Genomic DNA, 14,511 nt, shown 5'->3' on the forward strand with positions numbered 1-14,511 from the left:
GGGGAGTAAGAGGAGCAAAGAAGAGAGAAAAGGTTCCGAGCTGTTATATCCAATATTCCCAGAATGTTTCTCTTTGAAATTTAACTTCCAAGTGCCATAGCATCTGCTTCATTTATACATTTATTTTAAAAATAGTGTTTTCACATATCTGATGAATATAGCCTATAGCACCTAGCTACTCTATGAAAGCAAATGTTAATTTGGGGCAAAGGGAAAGTGACTTTTGGTTAAAAAGACATAGACTGTCAGTGTGGATAAAGAAGAAGAATAGCGAAAACATGGAATTCACAACAGACAGTGCTAAATCATTTGCCTAGACCCTGAATGAGTGTGAAACAATGTCAGTTTTAAAAAGAGGGTGGAGTTTTTAAAAACTTGAGAGCTCTAACTGCCAGGTAATCTGAAGCTCTACTCAGTAATAACAGAACCAGTGGAATCAATGATCCAAGGACTCATATCTTGAAAGTTGATTTTTAAAGGAGTTTGTTAGTCTTGTAAACACCAAAATATATCCCCTACCCCTCTTTATTTAACTGAAAATCCATTTAGGAGGCAAGTTAGTCTACTTTCCCCTGTCCACTGGATCAATTAATTCCTAACATCCTTCAAATTCCAGCTCCTCAGGGAAGCCTTTCCTGACCCCACTTAATGACACCTTAGACTACCTAGTTCCACCGAGATAAAATTAGTACGTCTATACTGTGTAAACACTTCAGTTCTTACATTTATACTTTCTACTTTAAAAATAAATTAGCCTGTCCTCTAAGACTGTGGGAGTAGTCCCTGGGAGTAGGGGCTCTGTCCTCCCGGTGTTTGGCACATAGCAGACATTCAACAAACATCTGTTTGCAAAACAACTAATTGTGTGGATTAAGTACAAAATTCTGAAATACGCTATAAAGAAGAAATAAAGGGGAACTCCCTGACGGTCCAGAGGTTAGGTCTCTGGCGCTTTCACTGCTGAGATCCAGGTTCAGTCCCTGGTTGGGGTACTAAGATCTCACAAGCTGTGCAGCACAGCCAAAATAAAAAAAGAAATAAAGATGAAAAAGCAAAATGATATGCAGGCTGAAAAAGATGCTAAGTTTTTAAATCACTAGATATGAGGCCACAAATCCCCCATTTGTATAGATACATTAATAAGGCGTGTTAAAAACTAACTTTACTGAGGTATAATTTACATACCATAAAATTTACCCACTTTAAGTCAAGTCTGATGAATTTTGGAAAATGTATACTCATGCAACCACTGCTACAATAAAGTTTTAGAACAATTCCATCCCCTGAAAAAGTTCCTTGGTGCTCTTCTGCAATCAATTCCAGCCCCTGCTCCTGGCCCCAAACAACCACTTATCTGCTTTCTGCCAACTATAATCTGCCATTACAGTTTGGGGATTTTAAAAAATTCCATATAAATGGAATCATACAGTATGTAGTCTTTTGTACCTGGCCTCTTTCACTTAGCGCAGTATATTTAGATTCATTCGTGTTATTGCGTGTATCAGCAGTCCATTCCTTTTTAATGCTGAGTAGTATTCCACTGAATGAATGCACCACATTTTGTTCATGCATTTGCTTGTTGATGGAATTCTGGGTTGTTGCCAGTTTTTAACTACTACAAATTAGTCTGCTATGAACATTCATATAAAAGTCTTTATGTGGACATAAGTTTTCATTTATTTTGGTAGACACCTATTTATTTGGGGGTTGTACTGTAAGTATGCTTAACTTTTTAAAGAAGCTGTCAAACTTCTTCCAAATTTGACTATACCATTTTGCATTCCCACCAGCAAATGACTGAAGAGTGTCAGGTACTCCAGATCCTCACCAACACTTGTAACATTAATTTGTACTCTAAACAATAATGATGTTGAACACCTTTTCATGTATTGTTGGCCATTCATATACATTCTGATGAGAAGTGTGCCCTATTCAAATTTTTTGCTCACTTTGTATCTTTTGCTTTTTTATTATTGAGTTCCTGATATATTCTGGATACAATAATTTCTCAATATATTTTTTGAGATATAATTTGTATACCATAAAATTCATCCTTTTAAAATGAACAATTTAGTGAGTTTTAGTAAATTCACAAAATTGTGCAACCATCACCCACTATCTAATTCCAGAATATTTCCATCACCCTATTTTCTTAATTTCATTTTCAAACTGCTCATTGCTAATGCACAGAAACACAACTGACTTTTTTTGTACATTTATCATGTATCCTACAACCTTGCTAAACTCATTTATTAGCTCTAATAGCTTTTGAGAGATTCCTTACAATTTTCCACAAACAAGATCATCTAATTTGTAAACAGAGATTGTTTTCCCTCTTCCTTTCCAATCTGGATGCCTTTTATTTCTTTTTCTTGCCTAACTGCTCTTTCTAGAACCTCCAATATAGTGCTTAAAAGACAGGAAGAGGGCAGACATCCTTGCCTTATTTCTTATCTTTGTGGGCAAGCTTTCTATCTTTCACTTTTAAATATGATGTTAGCTATGGGTTTCTCATAGGTGCCCTTTATCAGACTTTCCCTTCTATTCCTTTTTTTGGTGTTTTTGTTTTTTTTTTTTTACCATGAAACGGTGTTAGATTTTGTCAAATGGCTACTGAGATGATCATATGCTTTTAAAAAATGTATTCTATTAATATGGTGAATTAAGTTTATTGATCTTTTATTGTTGTTGAGCCAATGTGCATTCCTAGGATAAACCCATTTGGTCATGGTGTATTATCCTTTTTACTGGTAATATTTTATTAAGGCTTTTGCTTCTATGTTCATGAGAGATATGGGTTTGTAGTTTTCTTTTCTCATGATGCCTGGACTGGGTATTAGTAAAACTGGCCTCATAAAATGAGTATGCAGTGTCTCTTCTTCCTCTGTTTGCCAAGAGTTTATATAATATTGATAAAATTTCTTCCTTAAATTTTTCATAGAATTCATCATGATGTTATCTTTGTTGTTATAAAGTTGTTGATCTCATTTTTTGGCAGGATAATAACTGTAGAAGTTTAATAACTAAATCAATTTCCTTACTCAATATAGATCTATTCAAAATTTTCTATTTCTTCTTGAGTCAGTTTTAGTAATTTGTATCTTTCAAAGAATTTGTTCATTTTATCGATGTTATCAAATTTGTTTGCAAATGTTATTCGTAATATTCTCTTATGGTTCTGTAGGAACGTTTCCTCCTTCATTCCTGATATTGGTAATTTGTATCTTCTCTCTCTCTCTCTTTTTTTTTTTCCATATCAATCTAGTGAGGAGTCTGGTTCCTGGTTAAAAACCTATGTGTGCTTCCCTGGTGGCGCAGTGGTTGAGAGTCCGCCTGCCGATGCAGCAGACACGGGTTTGTGCCCCGGTCCGGGAAGATCCCACATGCCGCGGAGCGGCTGGGCCCGTGAGCCATGGCCGCTGAGCCTGAGCGTCCGGAGCCTGTGCTCTGCAACGGGAGAGGCCACAACAGTGAGAGACCCGCGTACCACACACACAAAAAAACAACAAAAAACCTATATGTGTTTTTTCAGGTCTAACCACAGGTAATTACAAAGGTTTTACTTTGCAGGTCTCATGGTGAAAACTGTCCTCCCTCCACCAGACTTGGCACACAGTCAGTGCACTGCAGTCTCTGAAGGGATCTGCAATCATGGTCTCAGGCCCCCTGGCCAGTCATGCTCTTTCACACATTTACATTCCCAGGCCTGGCGCCTTTATTCCTAGGCCCCTCTATCTGAGGCCTTGGGCAGGGGTCACTTTGACACTTCTGCCAAGGCCAGCTTATGAAGGGAAAAAGCTGAACCCTTTAAGAAACTTTTCCCCACTCTGACTCAGTACCCAGGACTTTTCCACTCCTATCCCTACCCCTTCACCCTCCTCTCCACCTCAGAGTTCATAACACTGCAAGAACCTTCTGTCTGCGGCTCCCTTAACAGATTCCCACATCTGTGCTGATCCACCTGCTCCTTAACCGGTACATCATTTCATTCTATGAAGGTGATGGAACGGGGAATCAGCATTTTCTCTGATTTTAGCCTCTTGATTATACTATCACAGTAAGTGATTAAAGGTTTAACTCTTTCATTTGTGGCTTCCTGCTTTAATCAGCCACTCCAGTACCTAGCAGCTCAGTTCTCTCTCTCCCAGCTCAGCTGAGCTCCTGACATTTAGGTGTATCCATTTTATTGATCTTTGCAAAGAACCAGATTTTGAACTAATTGATTTTCTCTACTGTTTCTCCATTACTATCCATTGACTTCTGCTCTGATTTTTGTAATTTCCTTTCTTTTACTTGTTTTGGGTTTAATTTACTCTTATTCTAGTTTCATAAAGTAACAATTTAGATAAATGATTTTAGACCTGGGCTTCCCTGGTGGTGCAGTGGTTGAGAGTCCGCCTGCCGATGCAGGGGACACGGGTTCGTGCCCAGGTCCGGGAAGATCCCGCGTGCCGTGGAGCGGCTGGGCCCGTGAGCCATGGCCGCTAAGCCTGCGCGTCCGGAGCCTGTGCTCCGCAATGGGAGAGGCCACAACAGTGAGAGGCCCACATACCGCAAAAAAAAAAAAAAATGATTTTAGACCTTTCCTCTGTTTAAATATAAGCATTTGAAGCTGTATGTACCTCTCCAAGAACTATTTTAGGGGCATTTCACAATTTTGCTATGCTGTGTTTTCATTTTCACTCAGTTTACGTGTTTCCTGATTTCCATGTGATTTCTGCTTTGATACATAAGTTATTTAGAAGTGTGCTGCTTAATTCTCACACATTTGGGGATTTATATATATCTTTCTTTTACTGACTTCTAATTTAATTCTGTGTGGTAAGAAAATATGTTTTGTGATTTCAATTCTTTTAAATTTATTGCTACTTGCTTTATGGTTTGGCATATGGTACACTCTGGTGAATGGGCCATGTGCACTTGTAAAAAATATGCATTCTGATATTGTTTGGTGGAGTATTCTATAGATGTCAATTTTATGAAGCTGACTGAGAGTATGGTTCAGGTCTCATTTATCCCTGTTGATTTTCTATCTACTTGTTATTGATTACTAAGAAAAAACACTGAAGTTTCCAGGTATAATTGTGGATTGTCTATTTCTTCTTTCAATTCTGTCAATTTCTGCTTTATGTAATTTGGGGTTTTGTTGTTTTGTGCATATATATTTACAGCTGTTATATCTTCCTGCTCTATTGAGAGAGGGCATTTATGTTCTAAGGTAAGGCACAAAAACAACTTGAGACAATGGGAACTACTAATGGTAGGAAAATAGCAATACTTTTTCTTCATCTTTATGACAGGATATCCAACAATGGATAAAAATGAACAAAGATCTACATAAATGTACTTTTCCCCCTGGGATTCGCAGACTACTTCAGGATTACTTGGCCTCTCATGAAGCAGATGTTGAACCCAAAAAGTGGGTCACTAGAATGAAAGAAACCTGAGGAAAAATTTATAAAAGAAGAAAAAAATGAAAGAAAAGTTTCTCATTCCTCCCTATCATTTGACTTGGACAAAACAGATGAGAGTGTCAGATTATTCTACACAAAGGAAACATCATGAGATACTTTTTTAAAGATCAGATACTAAATGATTTTCCCAGTCATTTTCATTTCCTAATTATTTTCAAAAGAAGCATGTAACAAGTAGGTATAGTAAAGAAAACTAAATGGCTCTGCATAAGGAAAATGCTCAACCTTAGGAAAAATATAAATTGAAACAACCTTAAAAAAAAAACTCTACATTGAGCTATTTTACCTAGACCAAAGATCTAGAGGCAAAGGTTAAATAGTATGAAAGTAGACACAAGTACAGGGAAACGTTCACACATCACTGGTGTTAACATAATTGGTACAACTTCAATGAAAGGCACTCTGGCAATAACCATCAAAACTACAAAAGTATGCAAATGCTGAAACAGCAAATCACTTCTAAGGATTTCTGTGTGTGTGTGCATAAACTTTTTTTTTTTTTGGAGTATAATTGCTTTACAAAGTTGTGGTAGTTTCTGCTGTACAATGACGTGAATCAGCTATATGTATACATACATCCCCTCCCTCTTGGACTTCCCTCCCATCGCCCCTCCCATCCCACCCATCTAGGTCATCACAGAGCACTGAGCTGAGCTCCCTGTGCTATACAGCAGCTTCCCAATGTGGTACATATATACAATGGAATATTACTCAGCTACTTCTAAGAATTTATCCTACAATCAAAAACATGCAAAATAACTTGTGCATACTATCATTCATTGCGGTATCATTTGTAAATAGCAAAGGACTAGAAATAACCCAAATGTTTATTAATAGGGGACTAATTAAATACATCCTGGTACATCATACATGAAATATTCTGAAACTGTAAGACAAAATGAGGAAGGTCTTCATGTATTGAATATGAAATGATCTCCAAGATACACTCTTAAGGGGAAAAAACTGCAAGCTGAAAAACAATGTATAAAAAGAGGACTAAAAGAAAAAAAAAATACACCCTCCCCACACACACATATTTCTTGTATATGCATAAAATGTCTCTGGAATAATACAGAGGAAACTGATAGCAACTGGGCAGCAATCAAGTGGCTAGTGAAAGGGGTAAACAGAGATTTTTTTCCATAGAATATCTTCTTGTACCTCTCGAATTTTAAAAAATGTGAATACATTAACTGTTCAAAAAATACTTTTTTTTCTATAAATTATTGCAGTGGTATATTTACACTATTTAAAATCTAGAAGTATAAAAAGATACTGTTTTTTAAAAAGTCTCTCCACCATTCTTTTTTCCCTTCTATCCAAACCTCAAACTCACTAACCCAACTCCTCGGTAAGAACTGACCATGATTCTTAACGTATTTTTCCAGAGTATCATACATACACACACACAACCAAATATGAGTACCATTATTTTTCCTCTATTTTCATTTAATATAAGCACACCTTGCTTTGCGATACTTAATATATTTTTGAGATTTTTCCACATTAGCACATAGAAAACTTTCTATTCTTTTTTCTTCTGCAGAGTATGCCACTGTATGAATAAACCACAATTTATTTAACCTGTTTCTCACTGATGGACACTTAAGATGTTTTCAATTTTGTCTGCTATTCTTGTATGTCTATTCGACCATCAACAAATCAATCATTATATTATTATACTTAAGAAATATCTATAGAGTATTCATATTGAGATCAAAGAGAGTATAAAATGCAATAAGATAGTGGCTTTTACAGACTTAAAACTAGAAGAAAATAACATGTTCGCCTCCGAAACTGATTTGTGTACTAAGCAGCAGCATAGCTCAGATGTTAATAGTACAGATTTGGCATCTGGACTAAATGTGCTTGAATTCTGGCAGCTTTACTTACTAGCTGTGAATCTTGAGCAAGTCATTCATCTTTCTGTGCCTGTTTTCATGTCTGTAAAGTGAAGATTATAACAGCTACCTCATAGTTTCGTGAAACTTAAATGAATTTAAATGCAAAGCACTTAAAACGATGCTTAGCATGTAGTCAGTGTACAATAAATGCTAGCTATCATTATTACTCGAAGAGAAACTACTTTTGACAGATAGAAGAAAGACAAAAGGATTAAAGGAGATATATTAGAGCAGTGGTTTTTCAACTTTGGAGGGTGGGTGGATAATCCACCTATAATAAACTGATAACTATTTTCTTCCAAGAAAAATACACAAACAGTTTACAAACAATGCTATGGAATTCAAAAACTACCTCCAGTCCCTCTGTTAATAATTCCAGAATTAGAGTGTAAATAAGAGAAGATGCAATTAAGTTGGAGCAAAGATAAAGAGAACCACATGAGTTACTAAAATCAGCCCCAATATGGTACTAGAAATAGTGTCAGACTAAGATATTTAACTAAATAAGGAAAGTCTAATAGATTTGTGTGGAGAGCAGGCTTCTGTGTCAGAACATGTACCAGGTACCATTCTTGATGATGTCCCATGGATAACAAAATGTTTGTTTAAAAAGTGTATTATTGGGCTTCCCTGGTGGCGCAGTGGTTGAGAATCTGCCTGCTAATGCAGGGGACACAGGTTTGAGCCCTGGTCTGGGAGGATCCCACATGCCGCGGAGCAACTAGGCCCGTGAGCCACAACTACTGAGCCTGCGCATCTGGAGCCTGTGCTCCACAACAAGAGAGGCCGCAATAGTGAGAAGCCCACGCACCGCGATGAAGAGTGGCCCCCACTTGCCACAACTAGAGAAAGCCCTCACACAGAAACGAAGACCCAACACAGCAAAAATAAATAAATTAGTTAATAAACTCCTACCCCCAACATCAAAAAAAAAAAAAGTGCATTATTAAACTCAAGAGCGTCCTGGCTATTAGAAATAATCACTGAATTCATTAGCAAGGTGGCTAAATATAGAAGATTAACGTTCAAAAATTCCAACTGGATTTCTCCATTTTAGCAACATATTGGAAAATGTAATTTTAAATGATTCCATTTACAATAAAACAAACAGACATACACAGGAAACTTTAAAAGCATTCTCTTTGGGGTAGGGCACAAAAAAGGATACTGCCTATTACTTTCACTGCTCAAAATAGTACTGGACATGCATTAAGACAACAATAGAGAAATAAAGATTTGAAAGGAAGGGATGATACTGTCATTATTTTCAGATGATATGATACACAGAATACCTAAAAGAATCAACAGGCAAACTACTAGAATTAACAGAGAGTTCAGCAAGTGCTCAGTCACAAGAACATACAAAAATCAATAGTATTATTTTATACCAGCAAGGAGTAATCAGAGAATGTTACAGAAAACAAGATATCATTTAAATAGAAACTAAAACCATAAAGCCTCTAGATTAGCTTTATAAAAAATATCAGACTTTAAGATGACAATTTTAAAATTCTATGAAAATATTAAAAGAAGACCTGAATAAATGGACATAAAAACTATGTTCAATGCCTTAAAACGATAATTCAAAGCGGTTCTCATCTAACAGCTTGTAGGAGTTTGGAAAGATAGTTACGAATTGATATAACATTTATATATAAGAATAAAGGTGCATATATAGCTAACCAGCAAAAAATTTTAGAAAAAAGCATTTGGCAAAAAGATATTAGAAGGAAAAAAAAAAGTGAAACCCACCCTGCCAGATATAATGTCTATAATAAAACCATTGTTAAGAGTGTGCTACTAGTATAGGAACAAATAGGTCAGTAGTATACAACAAAGAACCCAGAAATATAGAAACATGTTAGCATAAGAAATTAGTATGAAAAAGCCAGGTTATTTTATAAATAGATTATTTTGTAAATAGTCTTAGGAAAACTGCCTCATCAAATGGAGAAAAAATTAGATCTTTACTTCATATCTTACTACAAAATAAACTTCAGATTAAATGAAAAATATAAATGTAAAGACAAAACTATACAAATAAGAGAAGAAAATATAAAATAACTTTATAATCTCAGACTGGAGAAGGATTTTAAAAATAAGATTCCAAAAGCATAAGTCATAAATAAAAAAGTGATAGCTCTGACATTAAAATTAAATATTTCTGTTCCACAAAGGGCAATACAAAGTCTGTTAAAAGATATCTGCAGGGCTTCCCTGGCGGCGCAGTGGTTGAGAGTCCGCCTGCCGACGCAGGGGACACGGGTTTGTGCCCCGGTCCGGGAAGATCCCACATGCCGCGGAGCGGCTGGGCCCGTGAGCCATGGCCACTGAGCCTGCGCGTCCGGGGCCTGTGCTCCGCAACGGGAGAGGCCACAGCAGTGAGAGGCCTGCATACCGCAAAAAAAAAAAAAAAAAAAAAAAAAAAAAAGATATCTGCAAAACTGACAAAGCAATAGCAAGATAGTGACAGAAACCCCAATTTTTTTAAATGCTCAAAGAATAGGAATAGGAAATATACAGAGGAAAATTTAAATGTCTAGAAAATACATGGACTGATGATCAATTGCATTTATATTAGAGAAATGCAAAGTAAATTAACCATAAGCATATACTTTACCCCCATGTGACTGGCAAATATTAGAACACTGGATAATAAAAGTGCTAGCAAGTATAGGGTAGAAAACAAGAACCCTCACACAATGCAAATGGGAATGTGAACCTTGAGCAGCCATGTTAGAAGGCAAGGAGGCAGAATGTATCCCATACATACATAGGCAATCCCATAGCTAGCTAGGTATAGAATCCAGAGAAAGTTTAAAAGTATACAAAACATTAGGTTCATTGCAGCAGTTTATTTTTTTTCATGGTAGCAAAGATTTGAAGGCAGCCTAGATGTTCACCAATGAGGAGTAAGTAAAATGTGGAATACACATATATTGGAATACCACTATGAAGAAATAAGAAAGAATTATCTCGAGCTACATGATTAGGTCTAAATGATATAACATTTAGCACGAAGAAAGTAAGAAAGATACAAGATTTATAGCACAATACCAGTTATACAAGTTAAACAAACACAAAATAACACTATATGCAGTTCATATTGACATACACATTACTTCTGAGAAGTAAGGGATAAGATATCATGTGGGGAACAAAGGGAGAGTAATATTAGAGGCACTATACTTAGTACGCCAAAGCTGAGGAGTGTGATCAACTGAATTCCGTGCATCTGCACCTCCATCTTTCCTCTCAAAATTGAAAAGATAATTTCAGTTAAAGAAGTGAACAAGGGGAACAATATAAATACTATCAGATGAATGTGGTAAATTCTACCTCTAACTGACTTACTAGCTTAGATGTGTCTTCATCCTTCAGTTTCCTCACTGTAAAGTGAAAACCTAGTTTATAAGCTAGTTAAGAAACAGCCAGCCATTATAAACTGCTTTGTAAATATCTTTGAACAAATAAATGTTTAGTCCTTTCTCCCCCAAATGAAACAAAGGGCTATGAATGAACGATTCCTGAGTTAACTTCAAGAAATAAAGAAGAAAACATTAAGGGAAAACTGCTGAGTGAGTAGATTTGCAATTAGAATCAAAGGGAGCAAAAGAATAAATTTTAATAAAAATTTTTTGGATAAAAGTATGAGATATGAATGGGTGAAACAAAATACTCCAAATGAAAGAAAGTGACATAAAGAAAAACATGTCAAATCCACAAAAGTTAAAAGTAGGCATATATTATACCCATCTATAGCATACTATCATGATTAATAGAAACAAAAAAGCCAAAGTGAATAAAGTAGAAGAGCAAGCAAATATCTAACTGTATATTTATTTCTATATTATATATTCATTTATTTCTATAATTATATACATTTTTATGTATTACATATATACTTAAAAGCAAAAAAAGATTACACAGATGACAGAACTCTAAACAGAAAGAGCAAATTTCTATCTAAAGTTGTAATCTTACTTTTCTCACTTCAGGTGAATATATCTACTTAACTCAAATAATCCAACCAACCCCTCAAATTGAATATATGCAAAATATTTTCATCTCGGCCCACACAAAACTGCTCCACATTCCTCCTCCATCAACGGTACCATAACGGTTCAAATCTCCCAGGCTCAAAAACCAAGTACAGTATGCTTCCTTCTTCTCCCTTGACTCCTACATGTTCAACTAGCTGTCAAATCCTTACTATTTCATCTCCGAAATCTTTAATTGCTTCCTATCCTCTTCTATTTTTAATATTTCCTTTCCCAACTGGCTTTCCTGTTCCTAGTCCCTCCAATCCTCACAGCTCACGAAATGTCTTATATTGGAATGAGGTTTCATGCTGAAATAAAATTTGAATCATGTCACATTTTTGTCCAAAAACCTTTCAGTGGTCCAAATTCCTTTCATGTGAAATTCAAGATCCACCACAATTTCCCCTTAACCTGTCTTTCTGACACTATGTCACACCATTCCTTTTCATGCCTCCTAATAGATAAATTTCTTCCTTGGTCTAAGTATATTCCCAGTGCTCTACTATAGGCATCGCTGTACACCCAAGCCTTGGACTAATTTTCAGTGCTCAATACAAGAGCTTCTGCTTCCAGGTACTTCTCAGTTTATGGGAGAAAAATACCCTCCAATAAAGCAAATGACAAAATAAACCAAGAATACAAGAACACAAAGGTAACAAGAACACAAAGAACCACAGCCTTTGGTTTTTAAATGTGAAGAAAGCAAAGCTGATGAAGGAAGTAGTAAATTTTGTTTGATTAACCTTCTCTATGCTTCACATGCCAGAAGGAAACATGCTTTTAAGTTCAAATTTAAAAATAAATAACTATGAAAGAAACTATCTAATGGATGAATATTTTTAATTTGTTCAATATCTTAGAATTCTAAATAGAATGTTTTTGGGACAAATGTGCAGAGTTTATCTTGAATCACTTGATAAAAACCAAGCAATCCAAACTATTTAATGCAATGGTCAATTATTTAAGAGAGAAGGAACCATCAACAGCTTAATTCTGATATACCGCATGCAGGCTTCGAAGACCATACACATAAGTGACTTAACTCTCACATCAAATTCCCTGGAAATGAATGGCAGATAATGTCAGGGACATAATCCTATAAACACAGTTTGGTTTACTTACCTTCTGGTTTCCTACTCTGTCACTTTCTTGCCTACTCACACTGACCCACAGTTTTACAAAATAGATTAAACCAGTGATAATTCATTCATCCAAGTTTTAATTGGCTACAAATTAAATATTTTGCAATTCTAAAATTACATAAATGCCATCAGGTATTCAAACAACCAGCTTGCTGGCCAACATAACATGACACCCTTTAAAAAGGCTATTAAAAGCCAATGACAATTAGTGATAAATATATTAATATGAATACTATCTTCTGTTCAAGTACTGGGTGTTTATTACCACAGATCTAATCCGAAACTCCTCTAATGTCAAATATTAGTAATATTACCATAAAAATGGGTAGATGTTAACAAATACAAAAGTAACAATAAGAGTAAATATTCTAAATATTAATTCCTTTGAGTTAGACTAACCTATACTTGTATGACAGTTCTGGATATATAATAGATATAAGTATTATATGTCAGTATATTTTTTAAAATTAGATAATTGTTTAAAAAAAAAAAAGGCTCCCTACTCTCTACCACAAATTATACCTGGCAGCTAGGTAAATCTTCCCCAAAAAGGTGGTGCTGAAGAAGGCTGGTGATTCTGAGGAAATGTAAGCAGAAGTCCTGTAAGTATTTTTCCGTGGATTCAGGAGACCAAGCAATAGGGCTAATCTAAAGTTAAAAAAGAAAATCAGAACAATTCGTTCTAAAATAGACATAACAAACAGTAATATTCATAACGGCAAGAAAATCTAAATTTTTAAATAACCACTACATCTGGTCATAGAGAACATACCGTTGCACACTCCTGCATTCCTTCTTCATGGTATAACTTTCCTTTAGATAGTTCCCTTATCACAAAGTTCAATAAGACTTCATAAGACTTCTCTGCATCACATGTATTCTGGAAAAAATTAAAAATTAATTCCATTAGTCACTGAAAATTACAAAACCATTTACATTGGAAAGAATACCTTTTAATGAGTAGAGTATAATCATGATTTCATTACTTTTCAAGCATGTAAACTTCACTTTCTCAAAATCTGTGTACAACAGTACACTTCTGGATTCACAATGAATTTGGATAGGTGATGAAAGCTATTCCAATACTTCTTTAAAAGACAGCATATAAGTTACATAATGCATGTGTAAATGAACATATCTATATCATATCTTTGGTCCCAGTAATTCTCACTCCTGGAAATTCTTCCTAAGGAAATAATCTAAAGAGAAAAGAAGAACTTTATACCCATGACATTCACTGAAGCATTATAATAGTGAAAAATTAGAAATGACCAACAGAAGTGAAGCAATTATTGGACTTGTCTGGTTAAGAATCCACCTGCCAATGCAGTGGACATGGGCTTAAGCCCTGGTCTGGGAAGATCCCACATGCTGTGGAGCAACTAAGCCCATGCACCACAACTACTGAGTCTGCACTCTAGAGCCCACAAGCCACAACTACTGAAGCCCACGAGCCTAGAGGCCGTGCTCCGCAACAAGAGGAGCCACTGCGATGAGAAGTCCGCTCACCGCAACAAAGAGTAGGTCCCGCTCACCGCAACTAGAGAGAGCCCACGCACAGCAACGAAGACCCAACGCAGCCAAAACTAAATACATAAATACATTTATTTTTTTAAAAAAGGTGAAGCAGTTACCTAAATTATGCAATACCAGAATATTTTATAGGCAGTAAATATGACAAATTTGAGCTACAGAAAAAAATGTTTATAGAGTGGTGTGCAAAAAACTAATAGAAGCATATATATACTCGTTACAGTGATAAAATCATACATGCATGAAACATAACATGGACCCCAAATTTTTTTCTTTTATAGTTTTACTCAAATTCCTTGAATAGAATTTGTTAAAACACCTTAATGTAAAAATAAATAGGACCAGGCTTCCCTGGTGGCGCAGTGGTTGAGAGTCCGCCTGCCAATGCAGGGGACACGGGTTCGTGCCCCGGTCC

At 35.8% G+C, this 14,511-nt stretch overlaps 1 protein-coding gene across 1 annotated transcript in view; it reads right to left on the reverse strand.

The window, feature by feature from the left end:
- Window positions 1-14,511, reverse strand: part of UBR3 (ubiquitin protein ligase E3 component n-recognin 3) — a 229,015-nt gene that overhangs the window by 9,277 nt on the left and 205,227 nt on the right. The window contains exons 33-34 of the mRNA XM_029224835.1: window positions 13,336-13,443; window positions 13,086-13,211 (exon numbers count right to left, since the gene is read on the reverse strand). Of these exons, the coding sequence (XP_029080668.1) occupies window positions 13,086-13,211; window positions 13,336-13,443 (234 nt within the window). The remainder of the gene's footprint in view (window positions 1-13,085; window positions 13,212-13,335; window positions 13,444-14,511) is intronic.

Source organism: Monodon monoceros, unplaced genomic scaffold (genome assembly GCF_005190385.1).
Source record: "Monodon monoceros isolate NGI ecotype Baffin Bay Population unplaced genomic scaffold, NGI_Narwhal_1 Super_Scaffold_16, whole genome shotgun sequence".
Taxonomy (NCBI): domain Eukaryota; kingdom Metazoa; phylum Chordata; class Mammalia; order Artiodactyla; family Monodontidae; genus Monodon; species Monodon monoceros.